The following is a 26,123-nucleotide window of genomic DNA, read 5'->3' as shown; positions in this document are numbered from 1 at the left end:
ACGATAAGTTATTCTTTATAAATTTATTCTTTGCATTTAAAAAATTATACTTTAAAATATGTTTATTTTAGTAGTATTATATTTAAAAGTACTTGCTATAACTGTTTAAAATTTTTGTACGTAGTTGTTGTATATATTTATCTTGCTGGGACACAGGGGCTTTATACATACACATTTTGTATGTATAAAGCCCCTGGGGTTTTTCTTTATGTTTTTCTTTCCATATTTAGTTTTTTTCATCATGTAGTATGACTTTTTTTCAACTATGCAAGTTACTTTTTTTGTTTTCGGGTATTTTATGTCTGCAACAATCTTCTCTTTGTTTTCTCCACTTTAAGTCAGATTTTATGTTTAATGTTTATTTTTGTTATTTTTAACAAAATGTGTTTTATTAATTGCAGTTAATAAATAATAGTAATACTGTCTGTCCTGTCTGTTGTATTAGTCATGGCTACATTACGTGCTCAATATTTTCGAAAGGATGAAAATAATAGAAGCTTAAAGCGTCTAAACTGTCCTTCAGTTTTTAAAATTCAAAATATAGGAACAACAAGTCACTTATGGAAACATTTAAATGACAAGCATAAAACTATTCATTTACAATTGATTGAAGAGAAAAATGTAAAAAAGCTGAAAAACAGCCAGCCAGTGAACAAGTTATTGTGCTGGGCAAAGTGAAAAAAGTGAGACAAAGTGAATTGACCTTTAAGAGCAACAAGTCAATTGACAGTACTTCAAGAAAAAATTATGATGATGCAATACTTAAATTTATTGTAAAAGACGGACGTCCGTTTGAAATTAAAGCTAGTACTGGCTTTCAAAACTTGGTTAATACATTAATTGGAAATATAGAATATAACCAGCCAGCAAACATTGTTGAAATAATGTTGAACTAACGTTGAAACCTAACGTTGAATTTATGTTGATTCAACATTAAAAATGTTACCTTGATTCAACGTTGATTTATCAACATTTAATCATTGTTAAGTTCAAGCTTTATATCAACGTTGATTCGACGCAAAAAAAACTTTACAATAACGTTGAATTTACGTTGAAACAACGTTTAGAATAACAGTTTTTTTAACGTTGATTTGTCATTGTTAAACCGACTGTTAAAAAACATTTTGTAATCACAGAAACTGTCGATAAAAATTGTGATCACCATCAAAACGTGCTATGCATGTTCAATAGTGTTGTTTTACATCTCTATTACATTATCAAGGTATATTATGGATATAAAATCTACTCATAGTCTATACTTAGGCTATTTAGAACTTTTTCAGTTCAGTTTAGTTAAAATAGTATGATTAAAGAAAGAGATAAAACGAGTTTTATTGAAACATATATTTAAATATTACATATATTTACATATAATTGAATAAAATCTACACAAATTTCTTCTCTTCCATCACCTTTTTGAAATGGAGCATATTTTAGAAAGTCAAACAATATTCCATTAACCAAGGTTTCTTTTGCTCCATTGAATATAATTAAAGAAGTTGTAAATAAAAAAACATATTTAAAAAAATCAAAAAAGGCATACTTGAAAAAAATATAATGAGTGGAAAAGTGTTACAACTTATAAAGGTATACCTTTTACAACGCCATATAAATTAGTGTTCTTAAATATATTTTTCCACCTTTACCCTTCATATCTATGGAGACGATGAACGTTTTCGAAAACATTCTGAATTTTTAAAAGATAATTTAACTGTTAGACAGGGCTGTCCCGAAGTGGTCTCTCATGTTGGGGGGGGGGGGGTATTTTTTGCCAACTCAATTTACCAACTATAGCTCAAAACTTGCTAAATGTGTCAACTTAAATGCTTATATGACAACTTAGGGGGTGGTGGGACACCCCTACACCTCCTGTTCGGGACAGCCCTGCTGTTAGATGATTATTAAGAATTTTTTCAAATATTTAATTTAAATGAAACAACCTTTTTTGAAAATAAATTATAAATCAAAATATTAAACTTTTCTAAGATTGAAATATAATTATCGGGGTGACCACATAAAATTTTCATAAGAAAAATAGGATTTTAGAGGAGATTTTGCATCTAATTTAAGGATTTTTTCATTTTAATTTAGGTTTAATGTCCATGTTTTTACACTTATGGGGCTTGGACAGAGGTCAATAATGTCATTTTTTATGTTAAATAGCATGCATTTGCTAAAGCAATTTTTTACAATCCCTTGCACATTCAAGCGTTAACCAGTTTTGCAGTCCAAGAATAGGTATTTTAAACATTATACTTCTATTAAGAAATTAAAAAAAGGAGTTAAAGAGGAGCTTTGATCAAATTTTAAACTTTTTTGAGGATAATAGAGGATTTTAGACGTGGTTTTTGAAAAAAGAGGACTTTAGAGGATTTTAGAGGATTTTAGAGGAGCTCTGGTCACCCTGATTAAAAATGATGTAAGAGTCCAATACTGTTCTTGATTACCTCAGCATCATTTTGTGTATTCTATCTTTTGAAGACGTTCCACCAACCAATTGTAATTGATTTATCTGTAAAAAACATGAAGTAATTCTAATATTATGTTTGTGGAGATATATTATATTGTGGAAAAAACCACTCAAGTGGAAACCTGGATGCAAAATTTTAAAAAAAAGATATATATATTTATATATATAAGCGGTAGTGGTAGAGCGCTCGCTTCATAAGCAAGAGATTCCAAGTTCGATCCCCACCATGTCCCTGGTAGTACTGCGCTCAACTTGTTTTTCCGCGCAGCGGCTTCGTTCGTCAAGGTTTGTGTCTCAGAGTTATAGAGTTGAGAGAGGGTATAACCATAATTAAGTAGCCTCCTCGTCTGTAGTTGCCTTCTGGACCTTGGGGAGGTGAATTAGCAAAAATATATATATTTGCCTATAGATTTGATCAATGAAAAACTGGAGGTCAGGTACATTGACACTTCATCTAAATCTTTGATAACTGAACCTGTAAAATATAATTACTAATTTATGGTATAAATTATAAAAACGTTTTTATTTTTAGGTATAAAAATTGACATAATCCAAGCACATAAAAGTAATAGCTATGTAATATGAAAGAGTAAAAGTAATACTTGGGATCAGAAAATTCTCTCTGTTTATGTTTTCTTTTTTGTAAATAGACATTCTCATTATCACATTTTTCTTTTGTAATTGCAAATTCAATTTTTTCACAATCCTGTTTACTTTCTTTGGAATTAAAATAGTTATATGAATAGTTATATGAATAATTATATATTTTGTATCAATAAAATAACTCTTCTTACCACATTTTTTAAAAAATAATAATTGTAATATATAGATGTAATACCTGAAGAGAATTTAGCTTTTATTTGTGGAAACTTAAGCCAATTCTTCTCGACATTTTAGTGCAGTCAATGCTTTGGTACCTGGAGGCCAATAAACAGTTTAATCACTAATTCAATTAGATGGAATTACACCTTCTTCTCTGTAAATCTTCATTCCAAACAGCTCTTTTCCATATATTTGATTTTGAAAATATTATATGAACCAATAAAAAAATGAAGAAACCATAATATAAGTGTACTAACAGGCCGAGTTAAACTAGCTAAATCTTGACATTTTATAACCATGATACTTGCTAAACAATATTGAAGACATTATTACTAAAGATTTTATTTATTTTATAAATTTATTATATTTTATATTAATTTTTATTAATATATTTATTATTCTATTATTATGCAGAGTTCTGAATATTTTATGTTCAAAGGCATCTAAGGAAAATAATGAAAGAATCCCAGGTTGCTAAAATATAAATATCTACATACATAAAAGTAATACATAATATTGAACAAAATAGATAGTATTTATTATTAATATAAAATATAAGGTATATTATAAAGCATCACACAACAATATCTAAGTTTGATTGATAATATAAAAGCAACAAAAATTAAAAAGAGAACATCTCAATAAATAACAAATTATCATTCAAACAATTATAAAGGCAAAAAAATAACTTGTAACTTATTTTTACTCATCTTCATCTAATAAACATTATATTAATACCAATTTTTTATACCACATCGTTTTTATTAAAAATAATAATATTATATCAGTTCGGCTTTTCTTATTTTACTTAAAACATCAATCAATCCTAGGCTTTTTTCATAATTGAGTTTTTTTTTTTTTTTGGTAATGTTGAATTAAATCTGAAAACAAAATATTAGTAGACGACAAGAAAATATTTCTTTATTGAAATATATGTAAATTTTTATAACAATTAATCTAATTTCTTTTCTTTTCTGCCACCTTTTTGAAATGGAGCACATTTTAAGAAGTCAGACAAAATGCCATCAACTAAAGTTTCAGTCGCTCCATCGTATTTAATAGAAGAAGCTGTAAATAAAAATGAAAAAGTTTTATATATCTTATTAAGGTATACCTTTCATAGCACCATATAAATCTTAAAGCATATTTTTCCACCTTTCCCCTTCATATTCATGGAGGCCATAAAATTGTTGAAAAGTATTCTAAATCTTAATAGATAAGAGAACTAAAATTAATTATGTGAGAACTAATATTAACTTTTTTTTAAAAAATTTAAATTGAACTCATTATCACATAAATTTTTTTCTAAATAAATTAATCCTTAAAATTCGTCAATAATTAAAAATTATTAATTCTGTCTTTTAAAGATAGTTACACCATTTGACTGTAATTGATTCAACTAAAAAAGTTTTTTTTTCGTATGGGCCTGACTGGCCTACCAATTGATTATGTTGAAATTTAAATAAATACATGTTTTGTGAAAGAATTTGTTTTTAAATCAAGATTTGACTTCGACATCCGTCGTTTCATTAGATTCTATTTGAGATTCAATTCGAAATCAAAATTTCGGATTCGCAGGGCCCTAAGGTGTATACATAAAATATACAATACATGAATATATTAATAGGTAGGTAAATTAAAGGAGTTTTATGTAAGCAAATCATTTTAAAATGAAAAATATAAATCAGAAAATATAAATCAGAAATATAGAGCACATGAGTTATATGAAAGGAATTATATAAAGGACATTGTTGGTAACATATCTTATTGTTGGTAACATATCGTATAGTTGGTAATATATCTTATTGTTGGTAAAATATATCTTACTGTTGGTAACGTATCTTATTGTTGGTAACATATCTTATTGTTGGTAACATATCTTATTGTTGGTAACATATCTTTTTAGTAAAAGCACGAAAGTCAAATACTAATACTGATGATTAGTCATTAATTTTAGAAAATAAATAAAATATATTTTTAATTTTGTGAATGAATAATCTTTTTTACTTTTATATATGAAAAAATGTTATGATTCATTAAAAAAAAAAACTTTAATTAAAAAAATTTATTAATTTCATACACAATAAGAAAAACTTTGGTGCTTCATGTGGCTTATGGTGCTTTATATGACAACTGTTTTAAGCTTGTGGTTCGTATAACAATTGTTTTAAGCTTTACTACTTAAAAATATAAATAAATTTATTTTCTTGTTGTTTTTTTTCCTTTATTAAAAATTAAAGATTGTGTATTTACTGGTAAAAGTAGGTATTTTCGACGGTTTTAAGCATTCCTTTGAAAAGCACGAAAAAGTATTAAAATTATTAAAATGTATCAAAGTATTAAAATTATATTATTGTTATTGTATATTGTGTTACTGAGTTAGTTCCACAAACATCTCTCAGTTTATAAAAAACAAAAACTTGCAGAAGGTCTTTTATCCATTCACAAAATAAAGCCAATGATTTTGCAGTTTTGTGAAGAAAAAAATCTAGTTTTGTTAAGAAAATGAAATTATTCACATATTTAAATGTGCAGCTGGAAAAGAAGGGTTCAAGAGTGAGGCGTGATATAAAAAGTTGAGTCAGGTTCATTGCAGCAAGCCACTAGTTTTGGTAGGTTTAATAAGGATTATTTATATAACTAGATAAATTATTGCTAAGAAGGGAAAACACTGTGTGGCTTAACAATCTTAGTTTTAAAATGATGTCAATAATTTGTTGTTTGCCATCAAGCAGATTTTTTTTTCTTCCGATGTTGATCTATCAGCATTTTCGAGTTAAACCTGATTTTTTAGATTAACAAACACTAATAGATTTGTTTCTGGTGGCAGTAAAAATGTCTAGATAACAGCTGAATTATTTAAAAATTAGTTGTTGTTTTTTTTACAATTAGTGTAGCCATTCCTTCTCAGACCACTGTGCATCGGCGTGTAAAAAAAAGTTTTTTAAGTATATATATATATATATATATATATATATATATATATATATATATATATGTATGTATGTATGTATGTATGTATGTATATATATATATGTATGTATGTATATGTATATCTGTTTAATTATAGGTTAGTTGTGTAGAAGAAGAAATGAGAGATTTACTGTTGGAAAGCGTTAACCAAAAAAAATCGTTCGAAAACAGAATTAAGAAACTTTCTAACGCATTTACAGAAATACAAAATGGTTTAATTTAGATATTCTGTTATTTATTTTACTTGATTTTTAAAAAATAAAATTAAAAAAAGTAAATATTTATTTGTACAAATGTTATAAATTAGATTTTCTAGCTTCTCTACACTGCATTGATTTAGTAAAATAATTTATTTATGAAGTTGCATGAATTTCTATGAAATACTATAAAGTAAAAGTTTTTAAACGTCTCTTATTTCTAGATTTTTATATAATGTATGTAAATTTACGAAATCGAAAAGTAAGTCTGTAAATTTGGTAATATTGGGTTTAATTATTAGTATAGAAATACATAAATGCGGTTTCTTCACACGTATAATAGCTGTTTTCATTGCCCAATATAGGTTTTTATGTTTTATTATTATTTTGCCGCGCCATAATTTGTAAGTGGGTTAATCAAACCCCCCGGTCAAAATCAAACAGACTAGACCTAATAATTAGAATAATAGACTAAACATAAGTTGTTGTTTTTTTTGCCTTTATCAAAAATTAGAGCAGTAGGGCTTCAATCTATTTTAATAAAACCAAACAAAAAAGCTTTAAAAAACATTAGAATCCCGAGGTTTACCACACCCAGAGGCGGATCCAGCATTTTTTGGTGTTTAAGCTAACTACCAGACATTGAATATGCTCCATCATTTATATGTTTATTCTTATGTCCAATAAAAATGTTTTGCAAAAAAATTGCGATGATCGGAGTCTGAGAACAAAATAGGCCCAATATTTTGGCCACAAACTTGAAAGCAACAAGTTGATAAAATATTTTATGTACTTTTCTTTGATAAATTTTAAATTTCATGCAATGGTCTCTTAGCATTTAAAAATTATAATTTTATAAAGTTTGGGCCTCCCTCAATTCGATTTTCAAACTTTATATCTCAAACATCAAAAAATTCTGGATCCTGGCACCCTCGGTTTTTAGGGTAAGATTTGGTGCAAATAATTTAATACCTTAAAAGATAATTTATGGTCTTTATTTAGAATTTTATCGATGTTTTACATTATTCATATCAAACCCTTTTCATTTAGAGGTTTTAATACAATTTTTATAAATTAAATTCCTACAAATATAAAACTATTTTAAAAGTTCTAAGTAATAATTGCGTTTTTTAGCGCATATTTGAGCTATGCTTTTCAAATTTTCTTATTTACGAAAAAGGATTAAAATCCTGAAGAATGAGTTCGAAATCTTGGTCCGGTAACTTAAGCCTGCAAAATATGAGCAGCCGTGAATGCAGTGGTTAGATTTCTGGCTCAGAACCCAGTGGTCCGAGAATCGATGGCTCTAGCCCAATAAGCGACATTGGTAAGCAGTAGGCGTTAACTTCCTTGTTAAACGCTCTTTCGTGGTGCTCTGTGATAAAACCGTAAGGACTTCTGGTACCACCTTAATAACTATCAAAATACGTATATAAAAATACAAAAGAAATTCTAGATCGTTCGATGAGTAATTGTCTTAGTTTATGTTTTGCGATTCAGCGGTTGAAATATTAACATTAGATGTTAAATTATTAGTATGGTAGATTAGGTTATTATGAGCACCAAGCGTAAATTGGAGTATTTTCGCTTGGTGCTCAGAATAAATTTTTTTATTTGAAACTCAGAACTTTTTAAAAACAAGCAAAAGTGCTCATATTAACCAGTTAACTATGTAATATGAGCAATTTAAATTAGTTCAAAAAAATAACATTAATTAAGTAAAAAAACATCAACCTGAAAATTAGAACTAATTTTTAGAATATAATTATTCGTTATTAACAAAACTTGTCAATAAAAGTTTAAATTTTAGGCCATTTTTTATTGAAACAATACTACTTTGTTTTAGGCGAAAAAAAAAGTTTTTTTTACAATTTTATTAATTAAAACCTTTAAACTATAAAGTTACAAACTTTTTGAATTTAAATTACAGAAAGCATAGTATTGATTTAATATTGTTAAAATATTAAAAATTATTATTTTAACAATACTAAACCAATGATGTCTTGTTTTTGTTCAAAAAGCAACTATAACCACTGCAATTTTAAGACTTTAAACTAAGTAATTTCAATAAAAAACACTCGTTAAATTGAGCATGCTCATATTACACAAAAATAGAATGTTTGAATTAAGTCAAAACTTAAGAAAAAGAAGACCGTTAGATCTTGTCATAGAGCACCGCGGAAGTGCATTTAGCTAGGAAGTTCACGCCTCCTTCCTTACCGTGACGTGAATATATGCCCGGAGTTCGTTTCGAACCTGGATCTCCTGCTTCTAAAGCAAGCGCTCTAAACACTGCGCCACGGCCGCATTAAACTTCACTGCTTACATCATAGAAATCTTGTTGTAGGGGAGAACTTGCACTCCCTGATCCGTAAGCACCTTTGATCCTATAGCGTTATCTCCATACTTACATAAATTATTAGAGAGGGCTGATAAACAGAGTCGTTAACAAGGCCAAAAGTAGCAAATTCACACGTTACCAGGCCAAGGCCAAAAGTTTTAAAGTCAAGGCCAAGATTAAGAGTTTTAAGGCCAAGGCCAACGCAAACATTTTCAAGACCCAAGACTTCAATTTTAGCCTTACGTTAAGGCCAATTATTAACAAAACTGTAAGTAGCAAGTGCTGTGACAATAAAACCGCATTATGTAAAAATAGACTAAAGTTATGCGCAGAATTCAACGATATCAATAAGAAAATATGTATTTTTTTTTTAAGGACAAGGTCAAAACAATCAAGGCCAAGGCCAATAAAAAGATCAAGGCCAACAGTTTCAAGACCAAGACCAAGGCCTCAATTTATGGTCTTGAGGCAAGGACAAGGCCAAGGACTAACAACTCTGCGGATAACCAGCGTGTCATAAATATTGTATCTTCAAATCTAATTGTGTTTTGGTTAGAAAATAGACCACTATTAAATTTATTTCTCAAGAGTTTGATTTTGACGACAAAAAGTATTTTTTTACTTTTACAAGGAACCTCAAATCTTTAATATTTTTTTGAGTTAAAAAATTTTGCTTATGTCATTTTGTAACTAAACTATTCACCTCTTGTATGGTTGCTTTTGTTAAGCTATAGAAGCATCTAATATGACAAGTGGGTTAGCGGGGTTAGCACCCTTGATCCTAATGCGTTTATGCACCTTTGATCCTATGATTAAAAATACATACACACACAAAATGTTTAACCAATAAAGTAACATGTACAATATGTCATATTGTTTTTAAATATATAATTTTCTTCCAAAATATAGCCTTAAAATGAAAATTTTGTACTATTTTGTGTTTTTTTTTTTGTCCACTTAATACTTTTATATAATATATTGTGTTCCCACACAGTGGCTTTTTGGTTTTATGTTACGTCGGAATGAGTTATCTTTACGAAATCTAGAAGCTACTAGTATGGCACGAGCAACTGCTTTTAATCGTTAAACAGCAGGAGAATTTTTCACCAATCTAAAAGATGTTTGTCTGCGATACAAGTTTCACCCACAAAACATATATAATGTTGATGAGACAGGTTTCACAACTGTTCAAAAACCAGTTAAAGTAATTGATGGAAAAAAAAATAAACAAGTCGGAAGAATAACTTCAGCAGAAAGTTAGACATTGGTTACAGTTTGTTATGCAGTTAATGCAATAGGAAATTCAATCCCTCCATTTTTTATTTTTCCAAGAGTTCATTTCAAAGGAAGTTTGATAAATGAAACATTTTATTCAAAATGTGAAATGATTATCTGCTTATCCAACCATGAGAGCCATGTTTTAATTGTGCGTTTAGATTTAGCTTTAAAAAATGGCATAACTATGCTGTTCTTTTCACCACATTGTAGTCACACGCTGCAGCCATTAGATCTGTCATTTTTTGAACCACTGAAACAGTATTACAATGCAGCCTGTGATGATAGGGTTGTATCTAATCCAAGACCGATGACCATACATGATATAGCTGCAGTTGTAAGGAAAGTTTATGCAGAAGCTTTTACTTTTTCTAACATTTCAGCAGGATTTGCTGTTGTATGAATGGATCCCTTTAATCATGAATGGATCTCTTTAATGAATCCCTTTAATCCTAACATATTTTATGATAATGAGTTTTTGGCTTCATATCTAACAGACTGTCCAGGACCTATTACTGCTAACCCATTTCCATGTGGTTTTGATCCAGTTTCTGCTATTGTTCAATGAACAGACTTGACATCAATGGTTGATTAAAAGCTGGGGCATGAACAATGTTCATGCCCCAGATTTTAATGTCATTGATGTCAAGTCTTTCATCAGGTTCAGCCTGTAGTGTATTACCTATTCAGCCTATACCTGACCCTGGAAGTCAACTATCCAGTGTTTCTATTAATATCTCTCATCAAGCAAGTCTAGAAAAAAAAAGGCCATTTCTGAAAGCTGGATCAAGGAAGTCCATTAAAGGAAGTAAGTGTACCCGAATAATTACAGACACTCCTGTTCGAAATAAACTAAGTAAGCTTCAGGAAATGAAAAAAAAAAGTCTCAGTCAAAAAAACAAAAACATGTAACGCAAAATAAGATCTTCATGACAAGGAAAAGAAAACTTGATCTTGAAAGTAATGGAAAAAAAACGTTGAGCCTCAGTAAAAAAAAAAAAAATTTTAATTAATTTTTTCTTCTTTTAAGAAAAATAAATTTGTAGTAAAATTAATAATAACTTTATTGGTATTTATTATAGACATAGTTTTGAAGAATTAAAAATAATTCCTACACATTTATGGTATAAAGTTGATCTCGGATCAAGTATACATACATAGAATCAAGGGTGCATATAGGTAGGATCACTGGTATGCACCTATGATCCCAATTAAGCGTTTTTAGTTTTTATAATTTTAAATCTACTCAAAATATTCTGGTAAAATAATGATTACTGAATTATATCAATGTATAAAATTTCCTATTATGTACTGTAACTTTAGAGATCGAAATGAAAATTGGCCAGTAAATTGGCCTGGTAGATTTTTAGGATCATGGGTGCATACTCTCCCCTATACTCATATTACCATGGTGTTCATATTACCCTAATCTACCATATTAAAATATGTTAATGACATCATCATCTTATCGATGATAAGACCTCAGTATTTTCGGTTTTATCTGGATTCAAATATATATATATATATATATATATAAATATATATATATATATATATATATATTGTAAATATTTATTATGACAAAAGTATAAGAAGTCTTATTGTTTATTGTGTTCCATCAAATTTAAATGTTGTTTAAAGTTAAAGTTATAAAGTTATATTTAAAGAAGACAACCCAGTTCATTTCTTTTTATTTGCCAAAGCATGTTTTTCTTTGCTATTTTGGCATTGTCATCAATTGTTTAGTTGTTGGCCTTTTTCTTTGACCTGGTTTCTTACTGCCTTTGTGCATAGGAACTTTGAGTTTTCCGTCAGCTCATGTTAACATTGTGCTTGGTATCTTTGCATAGATTAATTTTTTCACTGCTTTCTGTTTGTCTTCAGTTGACCATTCAGTTGACCATCTGTGGCTATTGTTGTGAAGAAATAACATGCTGTTGATCTTATTGTGCCAGAGTGAATGATCCTATGCCAGTAATAACTTGCAACAGATTCTGCAAAACAAAAAAATTAGTTTACTAATGTAGGTTATTAGGTAGTAAGTAGCATTAATATGGCATTTACTTTTGTTAAACTCGTACTAGATTCCAAATTTTTGCGATTAGTTCCATTAGTGGTTGTGGTTTCCAGTTAATTGCACATTTCAGAATATGGTTGACTGATTCTGCATTATTGTTTGTCAAGTTATCCTGGACATTTTTGTCCAGACGAGGTCTCATCATTTTACTTATTATCGGGACAAGACGTTGATCAAAATACTTTAAAAATTTGTCTCCTTTTTTTTTTTGCAGATGTTCTGGACAAACTTGATTTGTTCTTCAAATACTATGAAATTATCTGACAACACGGCACCTTGACTTCAAAACAAACCATTCGTAACCACTTGACGCATTTTTTTTCCAGTCCTACTTTGTCTACCAGATATGACTCCACATTTTGTTTTATGTGTCGGATACACAAGACCTGATTGGATTCAATTGAAAATTTTTGCCGACTACAACCTGCATCTTAAATACTGTAACACTGACATAAACTTCTCCTAGATTAAAAGTTCGATCGACCCCAATAATTGATGGACGACCACTTGAACACATAGCTTTCATTTGCTATATCGTTTTTTTTAAATAGAGGATTACATTTGGAATTTTATTCTTTGTCTGCTCTAAACTCTGCACAAAGGGGTGATCATGAAGAACATAATAAACTTATTGAACATTGTCTGCGAGGTTTCTTTGGTTTCCTGTTGATCTTAATGTCGTGTTTTTCATCTTATCGTAATATTTCTTGTTGCCTATCTGTTTGGAATCCCTTGGAGCATTGTTTTCTTCATGGTTTAGCAGTAGATTCTGGTAGATCTTTCTAGGTTTTCTGGTCTTTATTTGTGAGGCAATAGAAACCATGGCTGATCTGAATGATCTGAATTTCCTTGAGGATATGATCAAGGATGTTTTCCAACGTATTTAACAAGGCAGACATATTCTGAATTTGGCAATCTCTCTTTTTCTATCCAACTAATACCTCGTTTAAAATTATTGCTTGCACTCAAACATGTATAGTGTCGGATATGTCAAACATGTATCGGATACTTAGTGGATCATTAGTGGCAGCCACTAAAAGCGGCTAGCCGATGACTAGCCAATTAAAATGTCGAAAAATTACCTGCTTGCTATTTATAAAAACTACCACTAATGTTTCATTAAGAAACCGATGAGCAAAACTCCAATGAACCGCTAAATGCCTATATAGGTCCACTGCAAATCCACTAAAACAATGTTCGCTTGTTACTTAATTAATCCATATAAATAATAAGTCTTGCTTCTATGCTGTATCATCTCAATGTTTGTAAGAACCCTGAGATACAAATGATGATCTTCAGCACCATATATTGCTTCGCCATTTTAACTGACAAAGCAATGTTTTTTTACTTTATACTAAATCAGAAACTTTTATTTAGTTATAATTTATTCCAATATATACTATGAACTAGGACAAGTGACACAGTACAAAAGAGGCAATTGCCATCACCAATTGTAGATCTTGGTGTGCATTTCTGCAGAATTTGAGGTCGACTTTTGCTGATTAACAAAATGGATATTAAATCTTCCAATCCTGGAATGAGATCTGATGGCTGAAATTATGGGGTAACAATATATGTTTTCAGCATTAAATCTCAATCAAACATTGCCTTGAAGTTGACTTAGATTTCAATCTAAAATAAGTCAGTATTAAAAATAAAAAATAAAACAATTTAAACAAAATTTGATTCCGGTTGAACATACAGTATACATGCATTCTCTGTTTTATTGAATGAAAATTTAAAGCCATTGTATAATAACATCTTTAATAGATTGAAATCTTTAATAAATTTTTAAAAGCCCAGCTTTGCTTTGCTGGTGGTTGCCTCTATGGGTACCCTGTTTTTCAAACAAACCTAATAAGTAATACTAATAAATATTAAATAAAAAATAAAATAAAATATAAAGATAAGTAATGATGTAAAGAGTGATGTCGCTTTTAAATAAAAAGAAAAGTTAAAAAATAAAAGAGAATAAAAAAAAAATTAAAAATAAAATACTATTTGAAATACGTCATAATCAAGTTACTGTTTTTTAAGATACTTTTACAAGTTTGAATTGAAGTTGTAGTTTTTTGAGGCCCTCGGTAAGTTATTGAGAATTATAATAAAGAAAAAGTCTTTAAAAATTTTAGGCAGCATATGACATTTTCATCTAAATATGAATATTATAAATATTTAACTGGTAAACATTCAGCACTCCAAGCTTTCTAAGCAGTGGATTGGCACTGGTGTATTTGGTATAAGCAGCGGATTAGCACTAGTGCATTTGATATATATCAGCTTGCTTGTTTTTGTTTTTTTAAGATACACGTTAGTCTTGACGGATAAGGGCTTGCCCATGCAATGTTACAAGAACTAATATAGTTATGAATAAATAAAAAGTAATTAGATTTTAAACAGTTTTTATCCAACGTATATCTAGTTTTATACATAGTTCCAATACTTTTTGAAATTTTATTTTCTATTAGATTAATATGCTCTTTCCAACTTATTTGTTTATCGATAAAAAAACCTAAGAATTTAACACATAATGTCCGTTTCAACTTGGTTTTTTCTATTAAAATATCCGGGAGTTTTAAGGACAACGTGTCAGATTTAGAAGATTTAGAAAAGAAAGTATATTTGCTTTTGGTAGGGTTCAGAGGGAGTTTGTTGGCTTTAAAACAATCATTAAGGTTATCAAGTTCACGATTTATAGTGTTAAACATTGTTTTAACGTTAGAATGAGTATAAAAAGTTTGAGTGTCGTCAGCAAAAAGATTGAAGTTTAGTATACTAGATGATAAGTAAATATCGTTGATATAAACAATAAAAGTCGCAGAATAGATCCCTGTGGAACTCCACAGGTAATGTTTTCTAACTTAGTGTAAGTTTTGTCATAAGATAAACATTGTTTGCGATTTTTAAGTTAGAAGAAGCTAAAAATTTCAGTAATTATAACTAAAAAGTACTGTTGTTATCTTTAATTTCTTTTCGCATCATAACATTATTTAGAATTAATCATAGTTTAAATTACGTGTTTTGCAGATAAGTAGTGCACCCCAAGGGCCCGTTTCCTATTGGGTGCACCTTTTTTGTTCCCATTAATGTTCAGATAAGTATTTTTTAAACCATTGGATTTTTAATATGCGACATCCCGTTAATTTGGGTTTCTTATTAATTGTTGATCAAATATTTGAATAGATTAAGTTTATTATAGTTAATTCGTACGTTATTTTAAGTTATTTCGAGTTATTTTGTCTTTAAGACACCCTACAAATCACCTGCGATACTTTAAGGCCGTTTTCCACAAGACGAAATACTTGCAAGACGAAATAGTTGTCTTAAACCAATTGACGACTTTTTTAGAACTTTAGTGGTATAATCCTGGGCATATCTGAACATTCGAATTCTAAAGTAATATTCACATATCTTTCTAACAAGCTGGCTGGAATGCAAATCTTCATTCTCAGTCCACAATTCTAAGTCGTGACTATCAAGTCCTTTAAAGACTTTTTTTTTAATAATTAATTTGTTAACACAATGGATCATCTTATGCTTTATATTTTTATCTGAGGTTATTTTTAGATTTTTAAAATCTTTACCACTAATAAAGAAATTAAATACTTTCTCACACGACTCGACAACAGAAACAACATCCCTTGATGGCAAAAACAAACCACCACGATCTTTCACATTATTTAGTGAAGAATGAGATTTCGCATAGGAATGTTCGTATGATAAAATATCAGTTAATGATTGAGCACAAACATTACATGAAATAGTATTTATTAACTTTCTGACTATAAAACCAGAGATATATCCCAATATTGCTTCTTTGTAGCTAGACATTTGAAGTTCATCGCAGTACAAAAAAACTTCTTCAAAGTCAATATCCTCTTGGTCAAAATTATCAACAGAACACAACCTTTTTTTCCAACTAAGAGAAAAAATAGAGCCATTAGAATATGGCTCAAACATCAGGCAGTTAGCATGACTCGATCCAACTATGGAGTTTCGCAAAAGAATCCGTTTTAACGATGACTTTAACTGCACTACATCAGGATTGTTGTTGTAACCATTTTTTCCACGAATGCAAGCAAATAGTAGTTCAAGATGATCTTGGGAATATTTGTAAGTTAGAACATACTTAAATGGTTTCTCATGAAACGTTAACAGATCGGTGGATAATTTTAGAGTGCTTTTAGCATCTACAATTAAACCTAAAACAAATGTCTTTCTTCGATGTAAAAGCAATGGAATGCTATTAATATCAGTCAACTTGCTCAGATAAGTAATCGTATTGTTTAAAAAATCTTTCCAATAAAGCTGATTATTAAGATATAGAGATTTCTTAAAGTCTTTACCATCTGGATTTCTGGAATTGAGCATGTCAAATAATTTATCAATAACTCTTATAAAACGGATTGTACTATTTGCTCCTAAGAAAGATGGATGCTGTGATACCATTAAAAATTCAATTGCATCAGCAACAGAGCTGCTAAGGGTTTGGCCAGCTATTTTGACATTCATTTTGTGGCGATGAAATTCAATATGTTTTCTTGAAAGTTTGTTTGCAAATTTCAAACCTTCAAGCTCTTTTAACTCAAACAAAGCTTTTATATAACTCCATTTAATATAGTGGCCCTCATCATCAATAAAAACACCCAAATCATTTAGAGAATTTCTAGCTAATTTAAGCATATGGCATGGGTCTAGGAAAATATGGAGCAGTTCATTGTTATATGAAAAAGTACTAACTATATCGTCTATGACTTTGCTAAACTTACATCCAAATGGGACAACGGAATTTAAATTTGTACTAGTACCATCAAATGTAATACTTTTGATACAAAGTTCATATGTCAAAGCCATATCTAAAAATATTTTTAATAAAACATGTTAAATCACTTGCTTTAACTTTATTTGATAAAACATAACCAATGGGTGTTTTCCAATGTCCTCGCAAACCAACTAACATGAAAATTAATGCCTCTGTAGCTGGAGTATCAGGTTCACATACAGAAATATCTTTACCAAAATCACAAAAACCAATATAGTGACCTGAACTTTTGTCATAAGTTATACTGTTTTTGATTGCCATAGCATCAATAATAAGAGCACAATGCTTAAAATTAATATCTGTTTTCTGTTTATGACCAAGATATGAAAAAACATCAAGGAATAAACCAGGATCACAATTTACAGATGATGTCCAATGTGATATTGAACTGGCAGCAGGAAGACATAACATTGGCCGAAGAAAGTTATACGCACGTGGAGAATAAAAATGAAGAGTTAAAGCGAATTTTTTCACTTCATCGTTGTATCTGTGACCTTTTGGTTTAACATTTTGATTGGAAAATTGGTTCTTAATAATTTCATATGAGAGTCCAGAAAAATTTTCGCTTAAAACAGTGGCAGCATCAGTGGTCAAATAATTTTTAGATTTTAAAAGGGAAACCATGTCTTGTAAAGAACAGATTTTCTTTTCTTTTCTTCTTAATTTTTGCTGTAAAGCCTTCACTTTTTTTTAAATTTTTCTTTTGCTGGTGATAAAGATCTTATAGATTGTGTTGGAGATTGACTGGTGTGGTCATTTTTTTCAATAGTGTTTTCTGGCTGATCATTATGTGTTAAATTAATTTCTTTGCTGGGTTTGTCTATTGCAGGGTAAACATCAAACTTTGTTTTTTTCGATAAAGGATCAAATTTAGATAATGAATTTACTGATGTTCGTATTGATGGGAGTTTCCTTTTTGTCTTTTGAATATTTGTAGAAAATATAAAAACTGATGGCACAGCATTACATTTTAAAATAGGCTTTTGATGATGATCAAGACTTGGATTTTTTTTGTCTGGGATACAATAATTGTAGTCTGATTCTAAAAAATGGTCGCTGCAGATACAGGTGTGTTTGGATGGAAGAAAATTTTCACGTTTCAAAGCAACAATCCATCTTTTACATAATTCAGAATTTTGAAGAGGAAATTTATGAAAGGATTTCGTGCCGCCTTTTATATATCTATTAGAACATCCATATGCAGCACAAGAATTTACCATTTTTTGATAAAAATAATTGAATTAAATAAATACTTTAGCAAGGCAAAAAAAATAATGTCACGGATTTACTCTCTATATTATATGATATTTACAGTTTTCTGCCCGATATAATAATGGCTGATTAAAATAGTAAACAAATAAATCGGCTTCACTTTTATTTTATAAAAATCCCGAAGTTAGACATCTAGTTATTTATTTACGTCATTGGAAAAAAGTAGCGCAAAAGAAAGTGGAAATCAAAACGGCGTTTCGTCATAGCGAAAAAACTCGCTTCGCACAAATATTTCGTCTTGTGGAAAACGGCCTTTGAATTACACTTTGCTTAGACGAACAACTTTCTCCGCAACCGGACATTTCACTTCAGTGTAAAATGTTCGGACAACTTACTCCAGCGGATAGTTTTTTTCTATATCCGGATTATAAACTATAAACATTAGCTCTACTATTTTCAAAATAAGGTAAAGTTGACTGAACGAGTAAAACATAAATTCATGCGCAAACATCGCAATAAAAATCGAAAGGTTTAGCTTTTAAGGTTGCGAGAGGTCGCCATTTTTAAAATTAAAATTCATGGCATCTTTAATACGAGTGAAGTTTGGAACTTCTACTGTCATTGGCAGAAGAACTGCTAGTGCCGTTGCCCATGCAATTGGCCCAGATACTAGATACTGTCCTGCTAATCCAGCTTCACTCGAAAGAACTGGTGTAGTTAGTGAAGCTCTTTTAGCCAAAGAAAAAGGTCCTTGGAATAAGCTGAGTAAGGAAGATAAAATTGCATGTAAGTTAAAATTAAACTTAATTTTGTCGAGTATTTTAAAAAAAATTAGATTAGAAGTCTTTCAGTTATTTAATAAAGCATAAATTGACTTTTAAATGTTATTAAAAGTATAGCGAAAATTTTTTTTTTTTTTAATAAAAACTTGGTAAAGCTAAAGTTAAGTGGCCTAAAATAATTTTATTTTTTTGCTTGTTGCGCTCCCGTCAATGGAGACTTAAGGACGTAAGGAATATTTATTAGCTACAGTGCATACATCGGCAATCTTATAAACTGGTGCTACTAAGGAATGTGCTGCTACATCGTCTGAGAGTTCGGCATGGGGCAGCAATCTTTTTTCTTTTAATATTCTGATAAATATTTCGTATCTTTAAAAAGTCTCCAGTGACGAGAGCGCAGCTAGCGAAAAAAAAAATTATTTAAGCCCGTTTAACTGTATGACTACCAAAACTTCTATTTAAACTGTTATTAGTCATTCCAGAAGATTTTTTTGTCAATATATTTACATAGGTTAACATAGTTCTATAGAGCTTTACAAGACTTAAAAAATGAGGGGCCTTTCAACTCTAGAAGTGTATTGGATCTAAAGTTATTGCATTTTTTGTGCTGGAAAAACCAATGATTTCTTGACAAAATGCCTTGTCTATAAATATGGAAAATTTGGCGAGAACCAAAATGTGAAAATTTGGTGTAAACCAAAACCATTGCACCAAAATAAAATAAAAAAACATCAAAAATCAAGCGCAAAAACCAAAACAAACGATATGCAAAGAAATAAAAACATTATATACATAATTTCTTAGCAAAATTCTTAAGTACCATTTCTTCAAAAAAAAAAAGATAAATACTTGTTTTAAATTGAGGAAAGGCTATAATTTCCATTTCCACATGGACTCAAAAAACACTGTTTTTTCTATATAAATTAACCTTAAAGTTTTTTAACGCTGAGAACTAAAAAATTATGTATGAATGTTAAAAAGACTCCACATTCAATTCCTTGTCCCTTTTATAATATATATGGAAAGTTTCATACAAATTAGATGTGTTTTGATGCTTATGAAATCTTACTTTCAAGAACTACTTTTGAAAAAATGTGTCTTGCTGCAAGTTTTTTATATCAATAGTGGTCTTAAGAAATAAATGATATATAAAAGTAGCCATATTAAACATAATACTTTCTATATATGGTTAGAAAGAAGTTAAGTCAAACTAATTGATGCAAAAAACTTTATTTTAAAAAAAGATATGAGGGTGAAGGTCATGAAAACGTATTTTTTTTCTAACCTTCTATTTTTTAATTATTATTCAAAAATAGAAGGTTAGAAAAAAAATACGTTTGTTTATACATTTAGTTATTACTTATTATTTATAACCATCTAATATTTATTTTTTTGTAAAAAATCTAATTTTTTTGTTGCGCTCTGAAATCGCTACTATTATTATTATTTTTTGTTGCGCTCTGGAATCGCTACTATTATGATACTTTTAGTATAAAAATTTTTTAAAAACTCTGGTTATCCTAATATGGTCAAATTCTAATAAACAGGTTTACTTTCAAAGTAAACCAGGCTAATAAAAACCTGGTTTTCTTTGTCAATAAATACATTTTTAATGTTTGTTTATGTCTATTCTCATACTAGTCAGTTGATATAACTAAATTTATTGACGCCTTCTTCATGCTAGGGAAAAATATCTGTTTCCGTTTTAGGACAATCAAACGTTATTTGGGGATTTCACAGTTACATAGTTTGAGCAAATTGTAGTTTTTCTGTCAATCTTAATATTTTTGAAAATTTTCGCTTTCTTCATCTTGCTTTCCTGATTTATATAATTTGCAATCTTTTAGGCCGTCTGTCAATCGTTATCTTGCTCTACAATCTTCATCTTTTATATTCCAGTAACTTCTAACTCTAATAGTGGTTGCTTGCAGCCTTGTTGGAAACGAAGATGTTTGAAGAAAAAAAAATTCACTGTCAGTTTTTGGCGCTAGTGCATTTTCCAACACCCCCAACCAGAGTTAGGGTCAAATACATATTTGTATTTTGGTCTGCGTATAAAATTCAAATTATGTATATAAAAATATAAAATTCAAATACGTTTTTGTATTATAGGCTAATTAGGCGTTTTTGTATTTGTAATGTATTTGATTAATTAAAAAAATTTCTTAAGTATTTGTATTTGATTGAAATGAATTTGCATTTCCATAAACTAGGTGTTGATGTAATACACATGTTTTTTGGATAATACTTAGAGATTTGTTTTTGTTTTTTAATTTTTAACACTAAAACAAATCAAACAATTTTTTTTAATGGATACTTGTTAGAAGACTTATTTTCATTCTTCTATTTTGTTGACCATTTTGTCAGTCTTATCTTCAAAAAATCTTTTTATCTTTTCTTAACCCAAAGTACAATTAACTTGTATTTGGAAAATGGTGATTTTATATATTTTAATTTAAATTTTTATTCTATAATTAACTTTGTATTTGTATTTGATCAAATGTATTTCATTTTCAAAATTAAGGATCAAATAAAAACTTAGGTCTGCATATCAACAAAAAGTACTCTAATCAGACGTTAAATGTACAAATAAAAGACACAAACACACTAATATTCACCACCAGTAATAATTGAAAAAGTAATTTAATAAACCTGGTTTTTATTAAATCTGATAAATTATTTAGAGATTAGAACAGTGGAGTGAACATACATTGACTAACTTAATTAGGTAGAAAATGTGTATATGTGTGTGTGTGTGTGTGTATATATAGCCCTTGGAATTAATAAAAATGAAGTTGGTAAAAACAAATTTGGCACAAAGGAGTTGCTAATAAACATATAAATGAGGTCAGCAAGTTTTTGCTGACCTCAAATACTTATAGGTTGGCATTGCCGAATGAATATATATATATATATATATATATATATATATATATATATATATATATATATATATATATATATATATATATATATATATTTGTACTTTTAATGTCTGATTAGACTGAAAAAAAGAGGCATATTGTCCCCCTGTGCCAACACATCCCATTCCTTATACACTGATCCTGAGTATAAGTTATTGGCTATTATTTTCAATATTACTCATTTTGCATAAGACATTTCACGTAAGACTCATTTTTACGGACTTACTAAAGGGGTGTTCCTGAAATAAACTTCTGCCCTGAGTAAAGTTATTTAATTTAGTTCATCATTAAAGAATGCTGCAAAAACAAATTTTTTTGTAAAGTTGGGATCTGGTGCTCTACCCAAGGACTTTGGATTGTTTTATATCATAATCAACTACAAAAAAAGAGTGATGGGTGGTGTGGAAAATGTCCTAGCGCTCAGTTTTCAATATTCAATCATAAACTTTTAGTACGCTTTTTTATATCAAATAATGTATTACTAGTAAAAAATTTGAACTGAAAGAAAAGTATAATTATGCTAGACTGAAATAATATGATTATAATATACAAAGTTGCTTAAAACAATGAAAATCATGTTGTTTAGGTTTACCTTTCTTTTAAAGAGAAACACTTTTTTGTGATGGTTTTTAATAAAATGAAATGCTTTTTGTACCTGCTTTGGGTCTTTGACTTTGACGCCTTGTTCAGCGCAATCATCAACTACTTGACTATATTTTTAACATAAAGTCCTTTATCCTTTTTGAGCCAATTAATTTATTGGTCCATTATGTACTTGAAAATATATAGATCATTGTGCATGAATTTGATGATAAGTGTTAGGTTTCTTGAGCCAAAAAGTCCTACAGCTACATTAGGAATCATAGGAATCCCAAGAAATTTGGTTTTTCATACAACCTATCCCATCCATTTGCAAGAATGCAATATTTTCCTCTTTCTTTTATGGCTGTATCTTTTAAACCTCAAAATAAATTTTAATTGTATTTACTGTTCTGAATCATGTGATGTATGCCTTAAACCTATTTTTATTTAAAGTTATTTGCAAAAGATATAGAAAATATTGAAATAAGGATAAATTATTCTCAATAAATTACTTTTATTGCTTGCTAATTTGTTTAAGTTAAGATAACTTGTCAGTATATTGATTTATAAAATCTGATATAGAAACTACAACAAAAAAGTTTTGTTTAAAAAAGAGCACTACATTCAGAAAGATAGGATCTGTTTTTGTTGTTTTAATAGAGCTGAAAAATTGCTAGCTTGTAGTTTATTGGCTCAGTATAAATATAAGTTCTCATTCAACTAGAATTTGAGAAACTTAAAGACAAACCAATGTTTTAATCAGATGTTAGGCCTGTAGAGATTTAAAAAAGTTAAAAAGTTAAGAAGAATAAAAATCAAATATTACAAATGTTTTTGTACTATTTGCCAGGGCAAGATTCTAGAAGTAGCCTATAAAAAAGTTTTAAAAATTATGTTTATAAAACAAAATATATTTTTTTCAGAATACTGTTAAGTAGTTATCATGGTGTAAGTTGCAACAAATGTTCAAAATCTCTATCCCTTCAATTACTTTAAAGAATCCAAAAGCTGCTGACAAATTTATTTTTACTACAATAAATATTTGGTTTTGGTGACTGTAAATATCAAATTTACAACAAAAAAACGTTCTTCCTGTTACTAGTTAATAAGATTGATTAATTTTGATTCAATTCTTAAACTCACATTTTATCATGTTCTAATATAAATTCTATTTGAGTAATCACTAATTAAAAGTAGATCTTCCTATAATAAGTTAATAAATAAATATTGTTCTATTTCTATATTTTTTGAAAATTATTTTACAATGCAAAAGTTGCATGTCAATAACATTTCCATTTAACAATCAAAACAATGAATATTCTTGTTTTTTATATATAACACCCACATGAGTCATGAAAAAATATACATATAATAAGCATGTAATTTAAGGGGTCTTCCGTAAAGAACTTATGCAGATAAGTATGGGGGAGGGGGAGTTATCAAAAAAAATACGAGTGAAGAGACAAGGGAAGAGATTGTTAAAAAAAGCGAGTAAATAAGCGGTTTGACCATCTTGCTCTTTATCTCTCTAAAAACTTGTTAAGAACTTTTTGAAGCAACTTTTTTAAAAAAAAAAAGTTGCTTCAAAAAAACCCTTAAGTCTTTAAACTCTGAAAAACTACGATTAATTTCTTTTTTTAATAATGATAATTAATTTTTTTAACATAACATTGAATTTTGCGAATTTAAAAAATCAATATTACTTTATGTAACAGAGAAATCTCCAAAACTAAAAAAATTAAATGTTTTTTTGTTGTTAATGTTTTGAAAAATCTATGCGTTTAGAAAGGGTTAGTATAAATTATTACATAATAATATTACATAAGTATGCAGAGTGATGGGTCTATGAATAATTTTAATGCATACATACTTTATTATATGCATTACTAAGAGTTCATTAAAGATAATGAATGCATCTGTATTTAAAATACTCTCACTGTATAGTATTTTTGTTTTTAGTGTATAGGGCCCAGTTTCCTAAAACAATGAAAGAAGCTGAAAACGTCAAAGGCGATACTGGAAAAGTTGTTTTTGGAGTTTCAATTGGGGTGGCAGTTGCACTTTGTTTTTATAGCATTTTAAATAAGTTTGGTATGTTTTTTACATAAAACTATCTGTTTGCTAATTGGATTTTCAAAAGATGTTTTTTTTTTTTTAGTGCATTGGTTATAATTATATATGATATTGTCTTAAATTGTCTTAAATGCTACGCTACATTGTCTTAAATGTAGCGTATTATTTAAAAAATAAACTATTTTTTAGTTGCACCTGAACTTCCTCGAACTTTCACTAAAGAATGGCAAGAAGCTTCAAAAGAAAAAATGAAACTTTATAATATGAATCCAATTTTTGGCGTTTCTAGTAAAAAATAATGCAAGTCATTAATTTGTTAATAAAAAAAAATAAGTAGTTTGTTAAAAAAAAAATTTGTCCTTTACTTTTATTATGACTACAATTCAAATTGTAATAAAAAATTATTAATTATTTCAAAACTACTGTTTTTTATCTAGATAGAAAAATCAGCCTTCATTTCATAAATAAGAAGTTTTAGTGTTGTAGTATTATTACAGGATGTCTTCTGATCAAGGAAAAGTTATTGAATTCAGATAATTACAAAAAAAACAACTAGAGAACCATCCAATCAGGGAAACTAGGTTGAATTTTTGAAAAACTAAGGAAAATATCTGTTACTCATTTGATAGGGTTTCATGTGTCATCTTTTTAATTATAGTCATAATTAAGATTAAGATAAAAAGTAGAGATTTGTTATAGCTAAATCCTTAGGTCTTTTGTGTTTTTTTTTACTTTATTTTATATATAATTAAAATTAACAACAAAAAAATGAGTTAGGTTATAGTATAGTTATAGTCTTCGATAAATTTGATAGGTTACCAGTTACGAAAAGCCATGTAATTTCAAAAATCACAATCTATTTTTCAAAGTTAATGTAAATACGAGGCAAACAAATACACTACAGTAAAGTGCAACCAAGCACCGGCGTTACCGCAATGCAACTATTATTATGCCGTTAATTTCGATAACGAATTTTAGATAAGGTTATCGTGCGATTGCAAACAGCTACCTAAGGGATCGTCTTTAAAGTACGTACGCTAGGAGTGGAAGAAGAGGTTTGCAAATGACGTATATGAGGTGGGAGGGCAGCGTTTCAATTATAATAGAAAGGAGACACTAAAAAAAAATATCATAAAATGTTAGATGAGTAGGTTAAAAGCATAGGTACTTTTTTCTTTTTAATTTAATTTAAAATAGAAACAAAGAAGACAGTAAAATCTTGTCAACAACCACCGTTTTTGTATATACAATAAAAAAGTAAAAAATGTTCTTTTTTACAATGATCTTTATAAAATAAAAAGTTAAACAGACAGGGGCTCAAAGAAGATGAAAATGACAATACATCATCGCAATCTTTTCATAGAGCCCCTTTATACATTTTTAATAGAATATAGATATTAAATTAAAAACCCTAATGGACATAAAACTGCTGAGCTAATCAGTACTCAAAAAAGCGTATTGCAAAATGCGCGGGGGGGGGGCGGACGAAAAAAAGCGTACGTACTTTATGAACGACCCCCAATTGAAATATGAATTTTTACGATTTAGAAACACCAGATATCGCAGCGATTAC

General features: G+C 28.9%; 3 protein-coding genes across 6 annotated transcripts in view; 2 read left to right on the top strand and 1 right to left on the bottom strand.

Moving 5' to 3' along the window:
* The window catches only part of LOC136071979 (leucine-rich repeat and coiled-coil domain-containing protein 1-like), an 84,515-nt gene extending 77,716 nt beyond the window's left edge, over window positions 1-6,799 (top strand). For all 4 annotated transcript variants that reach the window (XR_010643922.1, XM_065818785.1, XM_065818784.1 and 1 more), the window contains one exon: window positions 6,363-6,799. Coding sequence is in view for 3 of the 4 variants with exons in the window: in XM_065818785.1 (XP_065674857.1) it covers window positions 6,363-6,488 (126 nt within the window). In the remaining variant the exon portion in view is untranslated. The remainder of the gene's footprint in view (window positions 1-6,362) is intronic.
* Window positions 6,800-17,657: 10,858 nt separating this feature from the next.
* Window positions 17,658-18,197, bottom strand: LOC136091760 (THAP domain-containing protein 1 B-like). Its single transcript, XM_065819471.1, has one exon. It carries the CDS (start codon window positions 18,195-18,197, stop codon window positions 17,658-17,660), a length of 540 nt encoding a protein of 179 aa, XP_065675543.1.
* A 498-nt stretch (window positions 18,198-18,695) lies between these two features.
* Window positions 18,696-24,969, top strand: LOC136091319 (cytochrome c oxidase subunit 4 isoform 2, mitochondrial-like). The gene is made up of 3 exons (XM_065818739.1): window positions 18,696-18,975; window positions 24,437-24,568; window positions 24,740-24,969. Exons 1-3 carry the CDS (start codon window positions 18,768-18,770, stop codon window positions 24,847-24,849), a joined length of 450 nt encoding a protein of 149 aa, XP_065674811.1. The 5' UTR covers window positions 18,696-18,767; the 3' UTR covers window positions 24,850-24,969.
* Window positions 24,970-26,123: the final 1,154 nt, after the last annotated feature.

The sequence above is a fragment of the Hydra vulgaris genome, chromosome 15 (assembly GCF_038396675.1).
Source record: "Hydra vulgaris chromosome 15, alternate assembly HydraT2T_AEP".
NCBI lineage: Eukaryota > Metazoa > Cnidaria > Hydrozoa > Anthoathecata > Hydridae > Hydra > Hydra vulgaris.
Note: the sequence above shows the minus strand (reverse complement) of the source record. Positions and strands in the feature narration are given on the sequence as shown.